Source organism: Ranitomeya variabilis, chromosome 1 (assembly GCF_051348905.1).
Source record: "Ranitomeya variabilis isolate aRanVar5 chromosome 1, aRanVar5.hap1, whole genome shotgun sequence".
NCBI lineage: Eukaryota > Metazoa > Chordata > Amphibia > Anura > Dendrobatidae > Ranitomeya > Ranitomeya variabilis.
This window is the reverse complement of record NC_135232.1, coordinates 1,022,818,338-1,022,843,456: the sequence shown is the minus strand read 5'-3', so window position 1 is coordinate 1,022,843,456 and position 25,119 is coordinate 1,022,818,338. Positions and strand designations below refer to the sequence as shown.

Here is a 25,119-nt window from a genome sequence, read left to right as displayed (position 1 = left end):
TGCGGTCTCTGGTTTCCACCTGTCCATCAGAGGCTGGGTGTTTCCTATTTAACCTGGCTTTCCTGTCATTCCCTTGCCGGCTATCAATGTATCAGTGTGTCTCTGTTACCTTTGCTACCTGCTCCTAGGCCTTCAAGACAAGCTAAGTCTGGATTTCCCTGTTTCATGTTTGCTTTCATGTTTTTAGTCCAGCTTGCAGATATGTAATTCTCTGCTGCTGGTTGCTCTAGTGGGCTGAAATTACCACTCATGTACCATGAGTTGGCACATGAGTTCAAGTAATTTCAGGATGGTATTTTGAAGGGTTTTAAGCTGACCACGCAGTTCACCTTTTGTATCCTCTGCTATCTAGCTTAAGCGGGCCTCATTTTGCTGAATCTGTTTTCATAACTACGTTTGTGCCTTCCTCTCATTTCACCGTCATTATATGTGGGGGGCTGCTATTTCTGTGGGAATATTTCTCTGGAGGCAAGATAGGTCTGTGATTCTTCTGATAGGGGTAGCTAGATCTCCGGCTGGCGCGAGACGTCTAGAGTCCCCCAGGAACGTTCCCCGGCTGCTGTTAGTTGAGTGTTGAGGTTCAGGATCGCGGTCAGCTCAGGTTCCATCACCCTAGAGCTCGTCCTGTTTTTGCCCGTGTTATGTGTTTAATTCCCTGCCATTGGGAACATGACAGTATAGCCGGCCCACAAAGTGTTAATTGTTTGGGCTGAAGCAGGAGAAAAAGAAGTGTTGAAGGGAAATTTTTTTTTTTTTTTTTTCCCCAGAGTTTTGCTGCCTAGCCCTTAATTGCTGTCTAGCTGCTTCTTACCTCCTCTTAACCCTTGAATGGCTCTGACCTTAGCTGTTTAACATGGATGTCCAGAGTTTGGCTTCCAGCCTGAATAATCTTGCTGCAAAAGTTCAAAACATACAGGATTTTGTTGTTCACACTCCCATGTCTGAACCTAGAATTCCTATTCCAGAGTTTTTTTCTGGAGATAGATCTACCTTCCTGAATTTCAGGAACAATTGCAAATTGTTTCTTTCTTTGAAATCTCGCTCCTCTGGAGACCCTGCTCAGCAGGTCAAGATTGTAATATCTTTCCTGCGGGGCGACCGTCAGAATTGGGCATTTGCATTGGCACCAGGGGATCCTGCATTGCTCAGTGTGGATGCGTTTTTTCTGGCACTGGGATTGCTCTATGAGGAACCTAACCTGGAGATTCAGGCTGAAAAGGCATTATTAGCCCTCTCTCAGGGGCATGATGAAGCGGAAGTATATTGTCAAAAATTTCGGAAATGGTCGGTGCTTACTCAGTGGAATGAGTGCGCCCTGGCTGCAAACTTCAGAGATGGTCTTTCTGAGGCCATTAAGGATATTATGGTGGGGTTCCCTGCGCCTACAGGTCTGAATGAGTCTATGGCTATGGCCATTCAGATTGATCGGCGTTTACGGGAGCGCAAACCTGTGCACCAGTTGGCGGTGTCTTCTGAACAGGCACCTGAGACTATGCAATGTGATAGAATTCAGTCCAGAAGTGAACGGCAAAATTATAGGCGGAAAAATGGATTGTGTTTTTATTGTGGTGATTCAGCTCATGTTATATCAGCATGCTCTAAACGCACAAAAAAGGTTGATAAATCTTTTGCCATTAGTACTCTGCAGTCTAAATTCATTTTGTCTGTAACTCTAATTTGTTCACTGTCATCCATTTCCGTCGATGCCTATGTGGATTCGGGCGCTGCCCTGAGTCTTATGAATTGGTAATTTGCCAAACGCTGCGGTTTTAGTCTGGAGCCTCTGGAAGTTCCTATTCCTTTGAAGGGAATTGACTCTACACCATTGGCTATGAATAAACCGCAGTACTGGACACAAGTGACCATGCGCATGACTCCCGTTCATCAGGAGGTGATTCGCTTCCTTGTACTGTATAATTTACATGATGTACTAGTGCTTGGTCTGCCATGGTTACAAACTCATAATCCAGTCCTGGATTGGAAAACAATGTCTGTGTTAAGCTGGGGATGTCAGGGGGTTCATGATGATGCACCTCTGATTTCAATCGCTTCATCTACTCCTTCTGAGGTCCCTGCGTTTTTGTCTGACTATCGGGATGTTTTTGAGGAGCCTAAGCTCAATTCGCTCCCTCCTCATAGGGATTGTGACTGTGCTATAGAATTAATTCCTGGCAGTAAGTTCCCTAAGGGTCGTTTATTTAATCTGTCAGTGCCAGAGCATACTGCTATGCGGAATTATTTTAAGGAGTCCTTGGAAAAGGGACATATTCGTCCATCTTCGTCCCCTCTGGGAGCAGGTTTTTTTTTTCGTGGCAAAAAAAGATGGTTCCCTGAGGCCTTGTATAGATTATCGCCTTCTGAATAAGATTACAGTCAAATATCAGTATCCATTGCCATTATTGACTGATTTGTTTGCTCGCATTAAGGGGGCTAGGCGGTTCACTAAGATAGATCTTCGCGGTGCGTATAATCTTGTGCGGATAAAGCAGGGTGATGAGTGGAAAACCGCATTTAATACGCCTGAGGGCCATTTTGAGTATTTGGTAATGCCTTTTGGACTTTCTAATGCTCCTTCAGTCTTTCAGTCCTTTATGCACAATATTTTCCGTGAATATCTGGATAAGTTTATGATTGTGTATTTGGATGATATTTTGGTGTTTTCTGATGACTGGGAGTCTCATGTTCTACAGGTCAGGAAGGTGTTTCAAGTCCTGCGGGCCAATTCTCTGTTTGTGAAGGGCTCAAAATGTCTCTTCGGAGTCCAGAAGATTTCTTTTTTGGGGTACATTTTTTCTCCTTCTACTATTGAGATGGATCCCGTCAAGGTTCAGGCGATTTGTGACTGGACACAACCTACATCTGTTAAGAGTCTTCAGAAGTTCTTGGGTTTTGCTAATTTTTATCGTCGGTTCATTACTAATTTTTCCAGTGTTGTTAAACCTTTGACTGATTTGACTAAAAAGGGTGCTGATGTTGCTAATTGGTCTCCTACGGCTGTGGAGGCCTTTCAGGAACTTAAGCGCCGGTTTTCTTCTGCTCCTGTGTTATGTCAACCAGATGTTTCACTTCCTTTTCAGGTTGAGGTTGATGCTTCCGAGATTGGAGCGGGGGCGGTTTTGTCACAGAGAAGTTCCGATGGCTCGGTGATGAAGCCATGTGCGTTCTTTTCTAGAAAATTCTCGCCCGCCGAGCGCAATTATGATGTGGGTAATCGGGAGCTTTTGGCCATGAAGTGGGCATTTGAGGAGTGGCGTCATTGGCTTGAGGGTGCTAGACATCGTGTGGTGGTCTTGACTGATCACAAAAATCTGATTTACCTTGAGTCTGCCAGGCGTCTGAATCCTAGACAGGCTCGTTGGTCGTTGTTTTTTTCTCGTTTCAATTTTGTGGTTTCATACCTGCCAGGTTCAAAGAATGTGAAGGCAGATGCTCTTTCCAGGAGTTTTGTGCCTGACTCTCCTGGAGACTCTGGGCCTACTGGTATCCTTAGGGATGGGGTAATATTGTCCGCCGTCTCCCCAGACTTGCGACGTGCATTGCAGGAGTTTCAGGCGGATAAACCTGATCGTTGTCCACCAGAAAGACTGTTTGTTCCGGATGATTGGACCAGTAGAGTCATCTCCGAGGTCCATTCTTCTGTGTTGGCTGGTCATCCTGGAATATTTGGTACTAGAGACTTGGTGGCCAGGTCTTTTTGGTGGCCTTCCTTGTCAAGGGATGTGCGCACCTTTGTGCAGTCTTGTGAAGTGTGTGCTTGGGCTAAGCCTTGCTGTTCTCGGGCCAGTGGGTTGTTGTTATCCTTGCCTATCCCGAAGAGGCCTTGGATGCACATTTCCATGGATTTTATTTCAGATCTCCCTGTCTCACAGAAAATGTCCGTTATCTGGGTTGTGTGTGACCGCTTTTCTAAGATGGTTCATTTGGTACCCTTGCCTAAGTTGCCTTCCTCCTCTGAGTTGGTCCCTTTATTTTTTCAGAACGTGGTTCGTTTGCATGGAATTCCGGAGAATATCGTTTCTGACAGGGGATCCCAGTTTGTGTCTAGATTTTGGCGGACGTTTTGTGCTAAGATGGGCATTGATTTGTCTTTCTCGTCTGCATTCCATCCTCAGACGAATGGCCAGACGGAGCGAACTAATCAGACCTTGGAAACTTATTTAAGGTGTTTTGTTTCTGCTGATCAAGATGACTGGGTTGCCTTTTTGCCACTGGCCGAATTTGCCCTTAATAATCGGGCTAGTTCTGCTACTTTGGTTTCTCCTTTCTTTTGTAATTCGGGGTTTCATCCTCGTTTTTCCTCTGGTCAGGTGGAGCCTTCGGATTGTCCTGGAGTGGACGTGGTGGTGGACAGGCTACATCAGATTTGGAATCAGGTGGTGGACAATTTGAAGTTGTCTCAGGAGAAGACTCAGCAGTTTGCTAATCGCCGTCGCCGCGTGGGTCCCCGACTTCTTGTTGGGGACTTGGTGTGGTTGTCTTCTCGTTTTGTCCCTATGAAGGTCTCTTCTCCTAAGTTCAAGCCTCGGTTCATCGGTCCTTATAAGATCTTGGAGATTCTTAACCCTGTATCTTTTCGTTTGGATCTCCCAGCATCGTTTGCTATTCATAATGTGTTCCATCGGTCGTTATTGCGGAGGTATGAGGTGCCCGTTGTTCCTTTGGTTGAGCCTCCTGCTCTGGTGCTGGTGGAGGGAGAATTGGAGTATGTTGTTGAGAAGATCTTGGATTCTCGTGTTTCCAGACGTAAACTCCAGAATTTGGTTAAGTGGAAGGGTTATGGTCAGGAGGATAATTCCTGGGTGGTCGCCTCTGATGTTCATGCGACTGATTTGGTCCGCGCCTTCCATAGAGCTCATCCTGATCGCCCTGGGGGTTCTCGTGAGGGTTCGGTGACCCCTCCTCAAGGGGGGGGTACTGTTGTGGATTCTGTTTTTGGGCTCCCTCTGGTGGTTACAGCTGGTACTGGGTGACTTTGGTGGGTTGCGGTCTCTGGTTTCCACCTGTCCATCAGAGGCTGGGTGTTTCCTATTTAACCTGGCTTTCCTGTCATTCCCTTGCCGGCTATCAATGTATCAGTGTGTCTCTGTTACCTTTGCTACCTGCTCCTAGGCCTTCAAGACAAGCTAAGTCTGGATTTCCCTGTTTCATGTTTGCTTTCATGTTTTTAGTCCAGCTTGCAGATATGTAATTCTCTGCTGCTGGTTGCTCTAGTGGGCTGAAATTACCACTCATGTACCATGAGTTGGCACATGAGTTCAAGTAATTTCAGGATGGTATTTTGAAGGGTTTTAAGCTGACCGCGCAGTTCACCTTTTGTATCCTCTGCTATCTAGCTTAAGCGGGCCTCATTTTGCTGAATCTGTTTTCATAACTACGTTTGTGCCTTCCTCTCATTTCACCGTCATTATATGTGGGGGGCTGCTATTTCTGTGGGAATATTTCTCTGGAGGCAAGATAGGTCCGTGATTCTTCTGATAGGGGTAGCTAGATCTCCGGCTGGCGCGAGACGTCTAGAGTCCCCCCAGGAACGTTCCCCGGCTGCTGTTAGTTGAGTGTTGAGGTTCAGGATCGCGGTCAGCTCAGGTTCCATCACCCTAGAGCTCGTCCTGTTTTTGCCCGTGTTATGTGTTTAATTCCCTGCCATTGGGAACATGACACCTAAGACACAGAACACCAGAGTAGGTTATAAATCCCTTCTCTGACAACTTGGAGGCCCCAGCAAGATATAATATTCCCCTTCGACTTTCATCTCAGACTGAACAATTGACTGCCTCCGTCCCGGTCAGAAAAACAGATCCAGGGTAAGTGAGTAGATTTATTACTCACACAGCTTTCTCTCCAGGAAAGTAGGCTTTCTAGAGTCAGTATTTGGGGATTTCTAACAGGAAAACCCTCAGGTAAAAGAAAGAAAGTATCTGTTATTTGTTAGTGTCAAATCCAAGAGGGCATCCAGGGGTTAAGGCCCCGTCACACATAGCGAGATCGCTAGCGAGATCGCTGCTGAGTCACAAGTTTTGTGACGCAACAGCGACTGTTGTGAATTAGACTTTTTGGCTCCCTCTTGTGGTTACTAGTGATATGACTCTGGGATTGTCTTTCCTCAGTTTGGCACCCACCTGGGTCGTTAGTCCAGGGGTGTTGCTATATAAATTTCCTGGATCCTTAGTCCAGTGCCTGGCATCGTGGAATCAGATCCTTTCTGTTTGCTCCTGTCTGCTGCTCCTTGTTCGTGCAAAATTAAGCTAAGTCCTGCTTCTTTGTTTTTTGGTTATTTGCTTTGCTCTTACTTTTGTCCAGCTTGTACTAAATGTGATTCCTGACTTTGCTGGAAGCTCTAGGGGGCTGGTGTTCTCCCCCCAGGCCGTTAGACGGTTCAGGGGTTCTTGAATATCCAGCGTGGATATTTTGATAGGGTTTTTGCTGACCATATAAGTCATCTTACTATATTCTGCTATTAGCTAGTGGGCCTCTCTTTGCTAAATACCTAGCTCATTCTTACGTTTGTCTTTTCCTCTTACCTCACCGTTATTATTTGTTGGGGGCTTGTATCCTACTTTTGGGGTCTTTCCTCTGGAGGCAAGAAAGGTCTTTCTTTTCCCTTCTAGGGTTAGTTAGTTCTCCGGCTGGCGCGAGACGTCTAGAACCAATGTAGGCACGTTCCCCGGCTGCTGCTATTTGTGGTGCTAGGATTAGATATATGGTCGCTCAGTTACCACTGCCCTATGAGCTGTTTTTTTGTGTTTGCAGACCTAGTAATTATTTCTGAGACCCTCTGCCATTGGGGTCATAACAGTATGCCAGGCCAACATTGAATGTTTAATGCATTGCAGAAGTGGGATAATAAGAAAGGAAATTCTGAGTTTTTTTTTTTTTTTTTTCCCTCTCTTCCTCCCCTTTACCTCTGAGTGGCTTGTGCTTGCTGCAGACATGAATGTCCAGACCTTGATTACAAGTGTAGACCAGCTTGCTGCTCGTGTGCAGGGCATACAAGATTTTGTTACCAGTAGTCCAATGTCTGAACCTAAAATACCTATTCCTGAACTGTTTTCTGGAGACCGATTTAAGTTTAGGAATTTCAGGAATAATTGTAAATTGTTTCTATCTCTGAGACCCCGTTCATCTGGAGATTCAGCTCAGCAAGTTAAAATTGTTATCTCTTTTTTACGGGGCGACCCTCAGGATTGGGCTTTCTCGCTAGCGCCAGGAGATCCGGCATTGGCAAATATTGATGCGTTTTTTCTGGCGCTTGGATTGCTTTACGAGGAACCCAATCTTGAAGTTCAGGCAGAAAAAGCCTTGCTGGCTATTTCTCAGGGCCAGGATGAAGCTGAAGTGTATTGCCAAAAATTTCGGAAATGGTCCGTGCTTACTCAGTGGAATGAGTGTGCTCTGGCCGCAAATTTCAGAAATGGCCTTTCTGAAGCCATTAAGAATGTGATGGTGGGTTTCCCCATTCCTACAAGTCTGAATGATTCCATGGCGCTGGCTATTCAAATTGACCGGCGTTTGCGGGAGCGCAAAACCGCTAATCCTCTGGTGGTGTTGTCTGAACAAACACCTGATTTAATGCAATGTGATAGAATTCAGACAAGAAATGAGCGGAAAAATCATAGACGTCAGAATGGGTTGTGTTTTTACTGTGGTGATTCTACACATGTTATATCAGCATGCTCTAAACGCCTAACAAGGGTTGTTAGTCCTGTCGCCATTGGTAATTTGCAACCTAAATTTATTTTGTCTGTGACTTTAATTTGCTCATTGTCTTCTTACCCTGTTATGGCGTTTGTGGATTCAGGTGCTGCCCTGAGTCTTATGGATCTGTCATTTGCCAAGCGCTGTGGTTTTGTTCTTGAACCGTTGGTAAATCCTATTCCTCTTAGAGGTATTGATTCTACGCCATTGGCGGAAAATAAACCGCAGTTTTGGACGCAGGTGACCATGTGCATGACTCCTGAACATCGGGAGGTGATTCGTTTTCTTGTTCTGCATAAAGTGCATGATTTGGTCGTTTTGGGTCTGCCATGGTTACAGACCCACAATCCAGTCTTGGATTGGAAGGCAATGTCTGTGTCAAGTTGGGGCTGTCAGGGAATTCATGCTGATTCCCCGCCGGTGTCTATTGCTTCCTCTACTCCTTCGGAAGTTCCTGAGTATTTGTCTGATTATCAGGATGTATTCAGCAAGTCCAGGTCCAGTGCTCTGCCTCCTCATAGGGACTGTGACTGCGCCATAGATTTGATTCCAGGTAGTAAATTTCCTAAGGGAAGACTATTTAATCTGTCTGTACCTGAGCATGCCGCAATGCGTTCGTATATCAAGGAGTCTCTGGAGAAGGGGCATATCCGTCCATCCTCTTCCCCTCTTGGTGCGGGATTCTTTTTTGTGGCCAAGAAGGACGGATCTTTGAGACCTTGTATTGACTATCGGCTTCTGAATAAAATCACTGTTAAATTTCAGTATCCTTTGCCTCTGTTGTCGGACTTGTTTGCCCGGATTAAAGGTGCCAAGTGGTTCACCAAGCTAGATCTTCGTGGTGCGTACAACCTTGTGCGCATTAAGCAAGGAGATGAATGGAAGACAGCATTTAATACGCCCGAAGGTCATTTTGAGTACTTGGTGATGCCTTTTGGGCTCTCTAATGCTCCCTCAGTCTTTCAGTCCTTTATGCATGATATTTTCCGGAAGTATCTGGATAAATTTATGATTGTTTATCTGGATGATATTCTGGTTTTCTCTGAAGATTGGGACTCACATGTGGAGCAGGTCAGGATGGTGTTTCAGGTTTTGCGTGAGAATGCTTTGTTTGTTAAGGGCTCAAAGTGTCTCTTTGGAGTACAGAAGGTTCCCTTTTTGGGGTTTATTTTTTCCCCTTCTGCCGTGGAGATGGACCCAGTCAAGGTCCGAGCTATTCATGATTGGACTCAACCCACGTCAGTTAAGAGTCTTCAGAAGTTCTTGGGTTTTGCTAACTTCTACCGTCGTTTTATCGCTAATTTTTCTAGCGTTGTTAAACCTTTGATGGATATGACCAAGAAAGGTTCTGATGTTGCTAACTGGGCTCCTGCAGCCGTGGAGGCGTTCCAAGAGTTGAAGCGCCGGTTTACTTCGGCGCCTGTTTTGTGCCAGCCTGATGTCTCACTTCCCTTTCAGGTCGAAGTGGATGCTTCTGAGATTGGGGCAGGGGCCGTTTTGTCGCAGAGAGGCCCTGGTTGCTCGGTAATGAGACCATGTGCTTTCTTCTCTAGGAAGTTTTCGCCTGCTGAGCGGAATTATGATGTTGGCAATCGGGAGCTGCTGGCCATGAAGTGGGCATTTGAGGAGTGGCGTCATTGGCTCGAGGGTGCTAAGCATCGTGTGGTGGTCTTGACTGATCACAAAAATCTGATGTATCTCGAGTCTGCTAAACGCCTGAATCCTAGGCAGGCCCGCTGGTCATTGTTTTTCTCCCGTTTTGACTTTGTGGTCTCGTATTTACCAGGTTCAAAGAATGTGAAGGCTGATGCTCTTTCAAGGAGCTTTGTGCCTGACTCTCCTGGAGTCGCAGAACCAGTTGGTATTCTTAAAGAGGGAGTTATCTTGTCGGCCATTTCTCCTGATTTGCGACGTGTGTTGCAGAGATTTCAGGCTGGTAGACCTGACTCTTGTCCACCTGACAGACTGTTTGTTCCTGATAAGTGGACCAGCAGAGTCATTTCCGAGGTTCATTCCTCGGTGTTGGTAGGGCATCCGGGAATTTTTGGCACCAGAGATCTGGTGGCTAGGTCCTTTTGGTGGCCTTCCTTGTCACGGGATGTGCGGTCATTTGTGCAGTCCTGTGGGACTTGTGCTCGAGCTAAGCCTTGCTGTTCTCATGCCAGCGGGTTGCTCTTGCCCTTGCATGTCCCGAAGAGGCCTTGGACACACATTTCCATGGATTTCATTTCGGATCTCCCGGTGTCTCAGGGCATGTCTGTCATCTGGGTGGTATGTGATCGCTTTTCTAAAATGGTCCATTTGGTGCCTTTGCCTAAGCTGCCTTCCTCTTCCGATCTGGTTCCTGTGTTCTTTCAGAATGTGGTTCGTTTACACGGCATTCCTGAGAATATTATGTCTGACAGAGGATCCCAGTTTGTTTCCAGGTTCTGGCGATCCTTTTGTGCTAGGATGGGCATTGATTTGTCGTTTTCGTCTGCCTTTCATCCTCAGACTAATGGACAAACGGAGCGAGCTAATCAGACTCTGGAGGCTTATTTGAGGTGTTTTGTTTCGGCAGATCAGGATGATTGGGTGACCTTCTTGCCGTTGGCTGAGTTTGCCCTTAATAATCGGGCTAGTTCCGCTACTTTGGTTTCGCCATTTTTCTGCAACTCTGGTTTCCATCCTCGTTTTTCCTCGGGACATGTGGAGCCTTCTGACTGTCCTGGGGTAGATTCTGTGGTGGATAGGTTGCAGCAGATCTGGAATCATGTGGTGGACAACTTAAAGTTGTCACAGGAGAAGGCTCAGCGTTTTGCCAACCGCCGCCGCGGTGTGGGTCCCCGACTTCGTGTTGGGGATTTGGTATGGCTATCTTCTCGATTTGTTCCTATGAAGGTCTCCTCTCCTAAATTTAAGCCTCGCTTCATCGGTCCTTACAAGATATTGGAAATCCTTAATCCTGTGTCCTTTTGCTTGGATCTTCCGGTGTCGTTTGCCATTCACAACGTGTTCCATAGGTCTTTGTTGCGGCGGTACGTTGTACCTGTGGTTCCTTCTGTTGAGCCTCCTGCTCCGGTGTTGGTTGAGGGCGAGTTGGAGTACGTGGTGGAGAAGATCTTGGATTCTCGTCTCTCCAGACGGAGGCTTCAGTATCTGGTCAAGTGGAAGGGCTATGGTCAGGAGGATAATTCCTGGGTGGTTGCTTCTGATGTGCATGTGGCCGATTTAGTTCGTGCCTTTCACGCTGCTCATCCTGATCGCCCTGGTGGTCTTGGTGAGGGTTCGGTGACCCCTCCTTAAGGGGGGGTACTGTTGTGAATTAGACTTTTTGGCTCCCTCTTGTGGTTACTAGTGATATGACTCTGGGATTGTCTTTCCTCAGTTTGGCACCCACCTGGGTCGTTAGTCCAGGGGTGTTGCTATATAAACTTCCTGGATCCTTAGTCCAGTGCCTGGCATCGTTGTAATCAGATCCTTTCTGTTTGCTCCTGTCTGCTGCTCCTTGTTCGTGCAAAATTAAGCTAAGTTCTGCTTCTTTGTTTTTTGGTTATTTGCTTTGCTCTTACTTTTGTCCAGCTTGTACTAAATGTGATTCCTGACTTTGCTGGAAGCTCTAGGGGGCTGGTGTTCTCCCCCCGGGCCGTTAGACGGTTCAGGGGTTCTTGAATATCCAGCGTGGATATTTTGATAGGGTTTTTGCTGACCATATAAGTCATCTTACTATATTCTGCTATTAGCTAGTGGGCCTCTCTTTGCTAAATACCTAGCTCATTCTTACGTTTGTCTTTTCCTCTTACCTCACCGTTATTATTTGTTGGGGGCTTGTATCCTACTTTTGGGGTCTTTCCTCTGGAGGCAAGAAAGGTCTTTCTTTTCCCTTCTAGGGTTAGTTAGTTCTCCGGCTGGCGCGAGACGTCTAGAACCAACGTAGGCACGTTCCCCGGCTGCTGCTATTTGTGGTGCTAGGATTAGATATATGGTCGCTCAGTTACCACTGCCCTATGAGCTGGTTTTTTGTGTTTGCAGACTTAGTAATTATTTCTGAGACCCTCTGCCATTGGGGTCATAACAAGCGACCTCAGTAGCGATCTCGCTATGTGTGACACGTACCAGCGACCCGGCCCCTGCTGCGAGATCGCTGGTCGTGTCGGAATGGCCTGGGCCGTTTTTTGGTCATTGAGGTCCCGCTGACATCGCTGAATCGGTGTGTGTGACACCGATCCAGCGATGTCTTCACTGGTAACCAGGGTAAACATCGGGTTACTAAGCGCAGGGCCGCGCTTAGTAACCCGATGTTTACCCTGGTTACCAGCGTAAATGTAAAAAAAACCAAACAGTACATACTCACCATCTGATGTCTGTCAGGTCCCTTGCCGTCTGCTTCCCACACTGACTGAGCGCCGCAAAGTGAAAGTGAAAGTACAGCACAGCGGTGACGTCACCGCTGCGCTCTGCTCTCACTGTATGGCGGCACTCAGTCAGAGCAGGAAGCAGACGGCAAGGGACCTGACAGACATCAGATGGTGAGTATGTACTGTTTGTTTTTTTTTGTAACCAGGGTAAACATCGGGTTACTAATCGCGGCCCTGCGCTTAGTAACCCGATGTTTACCCTGGTTACCCGGGTGCTGCAGGGGGACTTCGGCATCGTTGAAGACAGTTTCAACGATGCCGAAGTCGTTCCCCTGATCGTTGGTCACTGGAGAGACCTGTCTGTGTGACAGCTCCCCAGCGACCACACAGCGACTTACCAACGATCACGGCCAGGTCGTATCGCTGGTCGTGATCGTTGGTAAATCGCTATGTGTGACGGGGCCTTTAAACAGGAGAATAAACCGGAACAAAGAAGGGTTTAAAAATTGTCAATTCAATAAACAGCAGCATGTCTAGTACAGAGACGTGATAACTGGCAATAACTGAAGCCTAGTAGTGATTAAATAAAGTATCCAAGCCACAAAGCCCATGCCAATTAGTCCGCTAACCCACTATAGTGTTTAGTCAGCCAACAGGGCCATTGCCAAATCTATCCATAGTTATGGCATTAGAGGAGTGCGGACTGTCAGTGTTCCTGTTCTCCTGGCTGGCCGATGCAAACACTCGCAGCATGAGATTGGACACTTCCCCATCAATGCTGCCACCAGGAACATCCAGAGCATTGGCATCTGACAGTAGTGACTAACATGGGATCGGGAGTGGATAAGATTCTTAAAAATGCAGCAGGTTCATCCAATATTGAGAAGTTGAGGTAAATTGGAGAATTATTGCAATGATATTATGTAGTAATTGTAGTGCAAATTTCCACACAATGAATTAAAAAAACAACTTGAAGACATTTGACCACCTTGCTGTAAACTGAGCTGTATATTTCTTCCCATTTTCTCCTTCCCTTCAAATGTTCTCCTCAAAGTAGCTCTTGAGGACATTGCTGTTTCATTATGAAAAGTGGTAACATTCCTAAATGTTATAGTCCGAAGGACCTTAAGGCTTGTAGGGGAGCTATCCACAGGCTTACATGGACCCTTTCACAGGAAAGTAACATCAGGCCCTGTCTTCCTCACAAAGCCTAACAAACATGGAGCGTGTACCATGAGATCTCCAGCCTAGTGAGCCTTTGTTTCTTTGGTGTTGATGCTGGACCTGCATGGATGTTTAAAAGTATCTTTCTATGAGTTTGTAGCTTAAACTTATGTCTATGCACACATCACATTTATAGACATATCCATAGGAGCCGAGCACATGTGGACAGATTACTGGAATGCAGCAGCACAGATAATAATCATGCAGAAGTTGTCAACTCAACTAAAGCTGTTCATTCTCCTACCATAGAATGAAAGTTTAACTATTTCAACAAATAGTTATTCGGGTATAGGGTAACAAGTCATAGAATCTTAGCAATAATAATATTAATCACAACAGTAATAATATCTTGTGATGGATTAACGCCTTTCTGTCTCAGATCAACAGGCGTCAGTCCCAATGATAGGCCTGTCACTGCAATTATGCTGTTCACCCGCTTCTGATTATTATGCTAGCAGTAACTGGGGTCGCCAGTATTTCCTGCTAGGCTAAAAATCCATTTTATAAGCGAGCCACTTAGTACCTTGTTTGTGTTCGTCAATCTGGCCACCCTCAGTCCCTTCTGGACTGCAGCACTGGCCCACATCCTGTAGTACCCTGTTAGTGTTCGTCAATCTGGCCACCCTCAGTCCGTTCTGGAATGCAGCAGCGGCCCACACCCTGTACTGTACATCTATACTGGATGTAAGGTTCACTCGAGTCTCCTTGTCACCATGGCAGGTGTCCAATCTTCTACAATGATTAGCATCCGACCTTCAGTGCTTGACCTGCTGCGTCTCAATATCGAGTTTTGGCTTGTGAAGGCTAGACTTTGGGTCTTCACCAATGGAGTCTGGGCCTTCGATGTTGACAGGTGAAGTCTGAGCTTCGGTGCTTGACCAACGATGTCTCGCCTGCCTCGGTCCTCAGCCACCCTTCAGTCGCTCTGCCTCGGTGTCCTACCGCTCACACATCCCCTGTCTCACTTGTTGGCGTCATCTTAAAACTCTGGCCTTTTATAATTGATAGCTGCGCCAAAGCTACTACCTGACCCAGCATCCCATTCAAGTCCATTGCTTCATAATTGCTTCCTCTATTTTTTAGTACCTCCCTACTGTTTTCTCTTGAGATAGTGACATTTGGTTGTGACTAGTGCTATAGAGCATTGATGAACCACATCTTCTGCTCTCCACTCCCTTACACGCACACACAAACTCATAACTCTATAAAGGGGGATCCTCTAGAGCAGGGGTGCAGTCTGCAATGCCATTCTGTGCAACTCCTACAACCATATGGACAGCAAAATGCTTGACTGACAGGTTAACTGTATGTGAGCAGCCACACATAGAAGAGTAGTGGCAGCAGCTGAGGAACAGGGACAGGCAAGTACTATTGGCACCTTGTGTGGACATCTCAGGGTGGTGCCTCATAAATAAGGAGGATTGGGTCGCTAAACCTATTTGGCACTTCAGAAAATCATATCTGACTTAGACAGGTGGCTTGCGTGTCTGTGGCTCTCTTCACTAAAATATATTGGAGTTCTGAATCATTAGGCAGTAAACAAAAACCCATTATCTATTGTAAAGAGCTGTGTGCACAACCTCTTCTTCTTTAGGGCTTATTCAAACAGTTTTCTTTACTAAGATTTAGAAAAGGATTTTGCTGCAAGTCCACATAAAAAATGTTTCAAATACTCTTAGGATAAGCTTCCTATTAGTTTTATTGCGAAAAGTTCAAAATAACGTGAAAAACTTCACTGTGTACACTAACGGAGCTTTATCTTTTGAAGTAAATCGGGAACTTATTTAAAGAGTATTTGATACAGTTTTGATGTGGATTTAGGAACAGAATCTATTTCTAAATCCTCTTAAAAAAACCTCAATGCGAACATACCAGACATAGCATATGAGATTGTATAACAGAAGCATAAATGTCATTACCCACCAGAGACACTTAGAGCAATGTCCCAATTTCAAGGCGAATATTTATGTTTTATGAGGGCTTGTTACATCTATCTGTAATAACTGACTGTACAAGCCAGTTACTCTATCTACATCTAACAATGCTCTTTCCCTAGGTTGCATATTATCTCTTTTTTATTACTTATTAGAAAAGCAAATACTTTTTTTTTTGTCTTTAGGGAGTTTTTGAGTTTGACCTGGAATGTTCCAAAAAATATGGAAAAATATGGGGGTAAGTAAAAATCATAAAGGAGAATTTAACACTCTATGCTGAGAAATTGGTATATAAAATTTTGTGAAAAGGGAGCAGTGCTTAGAGGAGGAGCGTGACCTAGCACAGCCCAACAGATTTTGTAATAATTTATGCTAGAATTTCGCTTGAAATATAGCAAAAATGTACTGTGACTCATGACTGGAGTACATTTCTGACCCTGGTGCATGGACAGGCTGAAAAATGAGCCAAACTAATTAAAAGTCTTATTACTCCAGCAGTCTTTTAAGGTACCTTCACACTCAGCAACTTTACAACGAGAACGACAACGATCCGTGACGTTGCAGCGTCCTGGATAGCGATCTCATTGTGTTTGACACGAAGCAGCGATCTGGATCCCGCTGTGATATCGCTGGTCGGAGCTAGAAGTCCAGAACTTTATTTCGTCGCTGATGACCCGCTGTCATCACTGGATCGGCGTGTGTGACGCCGATACAGCGATGTGTTCACTTGTAACCAGGGTAAACATCGGGTTACTAAGTGCAGGGCCGCGCTTAGTAACCCGATATTTACCCTGGTTACCATTGTAAAAGTTAAAAAAAAAAACACTACATACTCACATTCTGATGGTGCACTGCTGCCGAGAGCTTCCCTGCACTGACTGTCAGCGCCGGCCGTAAAGCAGAGCACAGCGGTGACGTCACCGCTGTGCTCTGCTTTACGGCCGGCGCTGACACATTCAGTGCAGGGAAGAATGTGAGTATGTAGTGTTTTTTTTTTAACTTTTATAATGGTAACCAGGGTAAATATCGGGTTACTAAGCGCGGCCCTGCGCTTAGTAACCCGATGTTTACCCTGGTTACCCGGGTGCTGCAGGGGGACTTCGGCATCGTTGAAGACAGTTTCAACGATGCTGAAGTCGTTCCCCTGATCGTTGGTCGCTGGAGAGAGCTGTCTGTGTGACAGCTCCCCAGCTACCACACAACGACTTACCAACGATCACAGCCAGGTCGTATCGCTGGTCATGATCGTTGGTAAGTCGTTTAGTGTAACGGTACCTTTAATCAGGACTTGCTGAATTATCTACTGGGTAAATAAAGTCCACCTTTTCCACTTACCGTACTTCTATTGGAGTGCTGTTTCCAATATATAATATAATTTTTTTTTAAATATACAGTATGTATATATATATATATATATATATATATATATATATATATATATAATATTTTATTGCAATTTGACAGCATTTCAGCCTGTTTGCTGTAATTATCTATAGCTTTGAATATTATACGCAGTTATTTGCATCCCTCTGTTCACCTTGCTGAAAATGTCATCAGTATACAGGATTATATAACAGCACTTTCCAACAACGGTATTTTGCATCAGCATTTGCAAATGAAAACATGACTAATGCTCAATATCCTCACATGACTGATGGACCTGGATACAAAAAAACAATATGTTAATTTGCTTTGTTCACATCTAAATTGTGACTTCGATTTATAATGGAAACTTCAATGTAATGCCAGGGATCCATGATATGACAACAGCACCTGATGGATCCAAACGATGTATAATGAAGTCTATCGGTTCGCATCATTTTAATAGACATTACTGTGCTGCAGGCAGTTTTTTATTATTTTTTTATATAATTTCATCATTTCTAATGTTGAAGTTCCAACTATAACCCAATATGTTAACAGATGATTTGAAAAAGAACAGTGCCTTAATTGGAAAATAGGTTTTAGCAGTGACTAATGGATAGAAACCTAGACCAATACAACCAAAGCACACCTAGATAATTTCAAGATTCTATACTTTTTAAGGGACTTATCAAGGTTAAGTTAATTTGTGTTTTCTTCTTTCTAAAAGGAGTTTTCCAGGTAATAAAAATTTCTTAAAAAGACTCAGTCTGGCTAAAAAAATTGAATCATTACTCCTCTGTATTGATGCCCAGCAGGTACCACTCCAGAGCTCAACTAGACCACTAGTTGTATCCTCAACACACTGAAAGTGGCCAGAAAAGCTCACTCCGCCAATCATAAGTGGAGTTAGGTCACCGTGACTGTGTTTGTTTTTCATGGAAATTCCCAGTATGTCAAGTTCAGGATCAGGAATCATAGACCATCTGGAACTGGGTGAGTGCTCACAGGTACCTGCTGGAGATCGTGTGGGTGAGTATTGATTCTTTGCTAAACCTGAGTTTCTAACTATACTCCAGACTGAATGGGTTAAGTCTGTTTGTCCATCTATTGAGCCATTTAGAATCAGGTACTCCTCTCTGGCCAAGTGTGATGGTCCTGTTTTAAAAGTCTCAACCACTGTAAAAGACTTTGAGTTTCACAGATTGTTTGGTACCACTGCATAATATAACGGTTCTTGTCTCCAGCGTTATATTTATTTTTATTTTTTTAGAATTGTGCACATTTTCTACAGTTGTGATATTCTGTGAATACATTTATATGATCTAAAGATCTGTGCATTATAGTCATTGTAGACATAAAGGGAACCTGACCTGACAGCTGATTTGTGCTGACCAAGCCACAGGTAGAATGAGTCAGACATTGGTTCTGTCATTTCAGTAAGGTGCAGCAAGTCACTGGAAAGTTGGCTGGGCCAATGCTATATTTGAGTCTGGTCCAATAAGTCTGTCCCCTTCATGTTTCCCTGCCGTCACTCTTCTTGAATTACAGTTTCTCCTTATATACACACGTAGGAGGGGAGCGAGTAGAAAAAACCAACTAGGGACCGGCTTCTTGTACCAGTTACCCAAGCGGTATGGTCCTGACCAGACTTTAAATGTGTTTTCTCTGAAAAGCTGCGTTTAAAAGGAAAAACGTACCTGGCTGAATTGACAAAGCTGGACTCTACAGTCAGGATAAAAGATAGAATATATTAGTCTTTAGAATATTTACCTTGCTGAAACATGTGTGAACACAATTTCCGTAGATAAAGGTTTTTTTTTACCAAGATTGACAATTATACCTCATCCAAAACAAAAGCTAGAGTATAGCTTACTAATCACTGGGACCCCCATTTACCCAGACAATGGGGCTCAGAAGAGGCCTGTCTGAATGGAGTTGAGGTCGAGCATACACATTGGCACTCCATACATTGTGTAACACCCATTGCCGGCTCCCCTTCATGGGGTTCCCCTTCTACCTCCATGCATGGACGCTGACATACTCACTACCCCGGCCGCGGCAGCATCCTTGTGCTCCTCTGCCTCCTTCTCCTGTGCACGCTGCACAGGCTTCCAGCGGCGCACCTAATGCGCACACTCCCCTGTTCTTAAAGAGGCAGCACATGCATCTGCAAAGATGCCACCAACCAATAGCTGTGAGACATCTCGTATAAAAGGCACCCTTCACAATAGAGAGGTGACTGAGCAACCTCTATAGTTTCCTTAGTGGTAATGTGTGGTCAGCTGTATGTTGTCAGGTCCTCCGCCCTCAGTCTATTATAATTATTTCCTTATTCAGTATCTTCCCTATAATTTTGTGTAGTTTATCCGTGACCCAAAAGCCATTGCTGCAGTATCAGAACAGTTTCCAGAGACCTGTGCGTTTGAACGAGTACCTATCCTCGAATTTCATATTGTTCGGACTGTCTATCAGTCTCCGAATACTACGTTTCAGTGACTCTGGGCCCATGTCCATGTTCAGCGAACCCAACCTTGGGATCAGCAGCTGCAGTACTGGTAACTGCCTAAGATTGTTACCTGGTGGCTACCTGCAGCTCAAGGCTGACTCCACCATCAGGAGCGCTTGTGAAGACAAGGTAGCCGCTTTGCTACGACCCTCCTAGGAAAGCCCGGCCCGGAGGCACAGTAGATCCACAAACTGAGTAGAAGTGCATACACTTGACCTCTTCTGCATTTAAAATTATATAGAGCCCCATTCCCTGAATCAGTGGGGTCCAGTGGTTGACTCCAGCTCTCTGTACGTTATGCCATATCTTATGAATAGTCGATAACCCTGGTAAAATCCCTTTGTCTACAGAAATCTACACTGCCCCATAGTATAAAATTTTTATTGGATTGTACTCGTCCAATATATTTTCTTGTGTGAGTGAGCCCTATATCTGAACACATCTGCTTTCCTTACCAGGTTCTTTGATGGGAGACAGCCGGTGCTGGCAGTAATGGACCCCGCAATCATTAAGTCCATCCTAGTTAAGGAATGCTATACGATATTTACCAACAGAAGGGTAAGTGCACGAACCATATCTTGGTATGATATTATATATTTCTGGTAATTTTTGTTTTCTATATTAAATAACAAATTGCTTATTTTTAGAATTTTGGTCTTAACGGCCCTCTTGAATCGGCAGTGTCAATTGCCGCTGATGATCAATGGAAAAGGATACGGACAGTGTTGTCACCAACCTTCACCAGCGGTAAACTTAAGCAGGTAAAATATGAAGGCAGATTATATATATATATATATTTATATATATATATATATATATATATATATATATATATATATTAACGAAACTCCCAGAGTCATGGCAATAGTCTGGGCCAGAGCACATAAGCATTAAGTGCCCCCAGACAAAATAAGCTCTATAAGATACACATATAAGCAAGAGAAATAAGGAGCATATAGTATTAATTTATATAAACAAGTGTCTTTTATTGATACAAAATATTAAAACAGTAATACATTCCAAGTAATGGGCGTTTCCTAGTCAAGCACAAGAAGGGGAGTTTTCCCCCTGGATTGCCCCCATATATAAATACATAAATGGTCACAGAAGGGGGACAAAAACGCCCCACATAAAGAGTAAAGATAAGCAAAACCTAGGTATGTTTAAGCTAGTGCAATAGCCAAAAGGAGGGCTGTAATAATGATAGTAAATGATGCATAATAATATTATAGATACCACAGGTAGGCTTACCGATCAAGAGGGCAAAGGAGGGGGGTCCCACCGGAACAATAAAGCGCCCCTGTGGTATCTATAATATTATTATGCATCATTTACTATCATTATTACAGCAATCCTTTTGGCTATTGCACTAGCTTAAACATACCTAGGTTTTGCTTATCTTTACTCTTTATGTGGGGCGTTTTTGTCCCCCTTCTGTGACCATTTATGTATTTATATATGGGGGCAATCCAGGGGGAAAACTCCCCTTCTTGTGCTTGACTAGGAAACGCCCATTACTTGGAATGTATTACATAATATATATATATATATATATATATATATATATATATATATATATATATATATGTGTGTGTGTGTGTGTATGTGTATATGTACATAATATTTATATATATATGTATGCATGCATATACAGTGGGTACGGAAATTATTGAGATCCCTTTAAATTTTTCACTCTGTTTCATTGCAGCCATTTGGTAAATTCAAAAATGTTTTTTTCTCTCATTAATGTACACTCTGCACCCCATCTTGATGGAAAAAAACAGAAATGTAGAAATGTTTGCATATTTATTAAAAAATAAAAGCTGAAATATCACATGGTCATAAGTATTCAGACCCTTTGCTCAGTATTGATTAGAAGCACCTTTTTGAGCTACTACAGCCATGAGTCTTCTTAGGATTGATGCAACAAGTTTTTCACACCTGGATTTGGGGATCCTCTGCCATTCTTCCTTGCAGATCCTCTCCAGTTCCATCAGGTTGGATGGTGAACGTTGGTGGACAGCCATTTTCAGGTATTTCCAGTGACGCTCAATTGGGTTTAGGTCAGGGCTCTGGCTGGGCCAATCAAGATTAGTCACAGAGTTGTTCTGAAGCCACTCCTTTGTTATTTTAGCTGTGTGCTAATGGTCATTGTCTTGTTGGAAGGTGAATATATACACTGTATATATATATATATATATATATATATATATATATATATATATATATATATACACACGAGTTACACAGTGGGGGAAATAAGTATTTGATCCCGTACTGATTTTGTAAGTTTGCCCACTGAAAAGGCATGGACAGTCTATAATTTTAAGGGCAGGTTAATTTTAACATTGAGGGGTAGAATGTAAAAAATTAAATCCAGAAAATCACATTGTACAAATTATATAAATGTATTTGCTTTTTGCAGTGAGAAATAAGTATTTGATCCCTCTGGCAAACAAGGCTTAATACTTGGTGGCAAAACCCTTGTTGGCAAGCACAGGAGTCAGGCATTTTTTGTAGTTGATGATGAGGTTTGCGTACATGTCAGGAGGAATTTGGTCCATTCATCTTTGCAGATCATTTCTAAATCATTAAGATTTTGAGGCTGTCACTTGCCAACTCGGCGCTACAACTCCCTCCATAAGTTTTCTATGGGATTAAGGTCTGGAGACTTGCTAGGCCACTCATTGACTTAATGTGCTTTTTTTGTGCCACTCCTTTGTTGCCTTGGCTGTATCTTTTGGGCTATTGTCTTTCTGAAAGACCCAGCCACGGCCCATTTTTAATGTCCTGGCGGAGGAAAGGAGGTTGTCACTCAGGAATTTACGGTACATGGCTCCATCCATTCTCCCATTGATGCAGTGAAATAGTCCTGTGCCCTTAGCAGAGAAACACAACCAAAACATAATGTTTCTACCTCCTTGCTTGACAGTGGGGACAGTGTTCTTTGGGTCATAGGCAGCATTTCTCTTCCTCCAAACACAGCGAGTTGAGTTAATTCCAAAAACCTCAATTTTTGTCTCATCTGACCAAAGCACCTTCTCCCAACCACTCACAGAATCATCCAGGTGTTCATTGGCAAACTTCAGATGGGCCTGCTCATGTGCCTTCTTGAGCAGGGGGACCTTGAGGGCACTGCAGGATTTTAAATCTTTATGGCATAATGTGTTACCAATGGTTTTCTTGATGACTATGGTCCCAGCTGCCTTGAAATCATTAAAGAAGTTGTCCACTACTATAACCTTTTTTTTTTTTTTTTCATAAATCTTGCTATTATGGGCCACTGAAAACATCTACTGTGTTTATTTTAGCAATATTACCTTTTATCATGCTGTAGCAGCACATTTTAGTGCTGGATTCAGCTCTCATGGGGTTAATCGACAACTTCCTTTCTCCTGAGTCATTGTGCTCTAATACTACAAGTTCCATGATGCATTGCACTGCTACTAAGCACGAACCTACCACACCCACTCCAAAACACACCCAACCCCTCCCTCCTCTTCCTCCTCTATCTTCAAAAAGATTTGTGATGTCATTTCTGTCCGACCTCCTCTTTTACATTTGTCCAACCCACACTCCATTACACACAGATAGATAGATAGATAGATAGATAGATAGATTGATAGATAGATAGATAGATATGGGATAGATAGATAGATAGATAGATAGATAGATAGATAGATAGATAGATAGATAGATACAGATATATATCTATATATCTATTTCCATACATATGTCCATATCCATGTTTCTAAACCCCTTCACCCCCTGGAGGTTTTTTGTTTTCGTTTATCGCTCCCCTTCTTTCCAGAGCCATAATTTTTCCATCAATATGGCCATGTGAGGGCTTATCTTTTGCGGAACAAGTTCTACTTTTGAACGCCATCATTGGTTTTACCATGTCGTGTAACAGAAAATGTGAAAAAAATTCAAAGTGCAATGAAATGGCAAAAAAAGTGCAATCCCACACTTGTTTTTTGCTTGGCTTTTTGGCTAGGTTCACTAAATGCTAAGGCTGTGCACACGTTGCGGATCTGATTGCAGATCCGCAGCGTTTTTTGCTGCACTGAATTGCATCAAATCCGCAGTGTAGTGTACAACCAATGTAAGTCTATGGGAGCCGCAAACTTGTTGTGCACATGCTGCGGAAAAAGCCGCACCGAAACCACACCAAGAACTGCATCAAAACCGCACCAAAAACTGTATCAAAACCGCACCAAAACTGCGAAACTGCACCAGGTTTTGGTGCAGTTTTGATGCAGTTTTTGGTGCAGTTTTTATGCTTTTTTTGGTGCGGTTTATGCGCGGTTTTAATGCCGTTTTTGGAAATAAGTAAATAAACGGAAAATGTGCATGATTTGAATGGAAACATGCATGAAAAAACGGATTCCAAGGCCGGATTCATCATTTCACAGCTCAGTTTCATACTTTTTTTGCCGGATCCGTCGCTGTGCGTTTTTTCGCCGGACAGAAAAAACGTTCCTCTGTATGTGTTTTCCATCCGGCGGAAACAGCTTTTTTGACGGATCCGGCAAAAAACGGATGAAACTCTATGAGAAAAAGACGGATCCGTCGGAAAAAAAATGGATCCGTTTTTTTCAAAACTCGCCGGATTGTGCCTCACGGCAAAAACCTGATGTGTGAAAGCACCCAAATATATGGATAGATACATCTATGTATCTATAGATATATCTATAGATAAATATATCTATAGATAGATATATCCATAGATATATAATAGAAAGGCCGATGTTTCTATAAGGCTACTTTCACACTTGCGTTTTTCGCAATCCGTCTTTTTGGGAAAAAAACGGATCCTGCAAATGTGCTCGCAGGATGCGTTTTTTACCCATAGACGTGTATTAGTGAAGGATCGCGACGGATGGCCACACGTCGCGTCCATCGTGCAACGGATGCGTCGTGTTTTGGCGGACCGTTGGCACATCCGTCACGTCTGCCATTTTCTACCGCGCATGCGCGGCCAAAACTCCGCCCCCTCCTCCCCGGACTTCAGAATGGGCAGCGGATGCGTTGAAAAACTGCATCTGCTGCCCACGACGTGCACAAATTTCACAACGTGCGTCAGTACGTCGGCCCAACGCATAGCGATGGACCCGTGCCGACGCAAGTGTGAAACAGGGCTTAATGAGCGTTTAATTTAATAAAAAACTGAAAAAAACGACGTGGGCTCCCGCGCAATTTTCTGCGCCAGAGGGGGAAAGCCGACGGCCGAGGCCAATATTTGTAGCCTGCTATGAATATCAGCCCGCAGCTGTCTGCGTAGCCTTTACTGGCTATTAAAATAGAGGGACCCCCCAAAAAAAATGACGTGGGGTCCCCCTATATTTTGTAGCCAGAAAGGCTACGCAGACATCTGCGGGCTGATATTAATAGCCTAGAGAGGGGCCATGGATATTGGTCCCCCCCCCCCCGGCTACAAATACCAGTCCGCAGCCACCCCAGAAATGGCGCATCTGTAAGTCTACGTTCACATTAGCGTTCGGCGCCGCAGCGTCGCCGCATGCGTCATGCGCCCCTATATTTAACATGGGGGCGCATGGACATGCATTGTGCTGCGTTTTGCGACGCATGGGTTTTTTTGGCCGCAAGCGTTGGGCGCAGAGGACGCAGCAAGTTGCATTTTTTTTTGCGTCCAACTTTCGGCCAAAAAGGACGCATGCGTCGCAAAACGCAGCGTTTTAGCGTGCGTTTTGTTGCGTTTTTGTTTGCGTTGTGCGTTGCGTCTCCGACGCTGCGGCGCACAACGCAAATGTGAACGTAGCCTTAGATGCGCCAATTCCGGGACTGAGGCTGGTTTCACACTTGCGTTTTTGGACGCTGCGTTTCAGCGCTAAAAAACTCATGCGTTTTTTTCCTATACTTAACATTAAAAACGCATGCGTTTTTTCGCATGCGTTTTGACGCGTTTTCGGCAACGCATGCGTTTTTGAACGCGCGCGTTTGTTTGCGTTAAAAACGCATGCGTTTTTATAGAAAAAAACCAGAAAAAACACTGAAAAACCACCCACCACCATCAGGGTGATAAAGGGATCCAAACCCT

The 25,119-nt window shown here is 44.2% G+C and overlaps 1 protein-coding gene across 1 annotated transcript in view; it reads left to right on the top strand.

Moving 5' to 3' along the window:
- The window catches only part of LOC143793007 (cytochrome P450 3A24-like), a 98,130-nt gene that overhangs the window by 12,663 nt on the left and 60,348 nt on the right, over positions 1 to 25,119 (top strand). Inside the window, exons 3-5 of the mRNA XM_077279561.1 lie at positions 15,373 to 15,425; positions 19,517 to 19,616; positions 19,706 to 19,819. Of these exons, the coding sequence (XP_077135676.1) occupies positions 15,373 to 15,425; positions 19,517 to 19,616; positions 19,706 to 19,819 (267 nt within the window). The remainder of the gene's footprint in view (positions 1 to 15,372; positions 15,426 to 19,516; positions 19,617 to 19,705; positions 19,820 to 25,119) is intronic.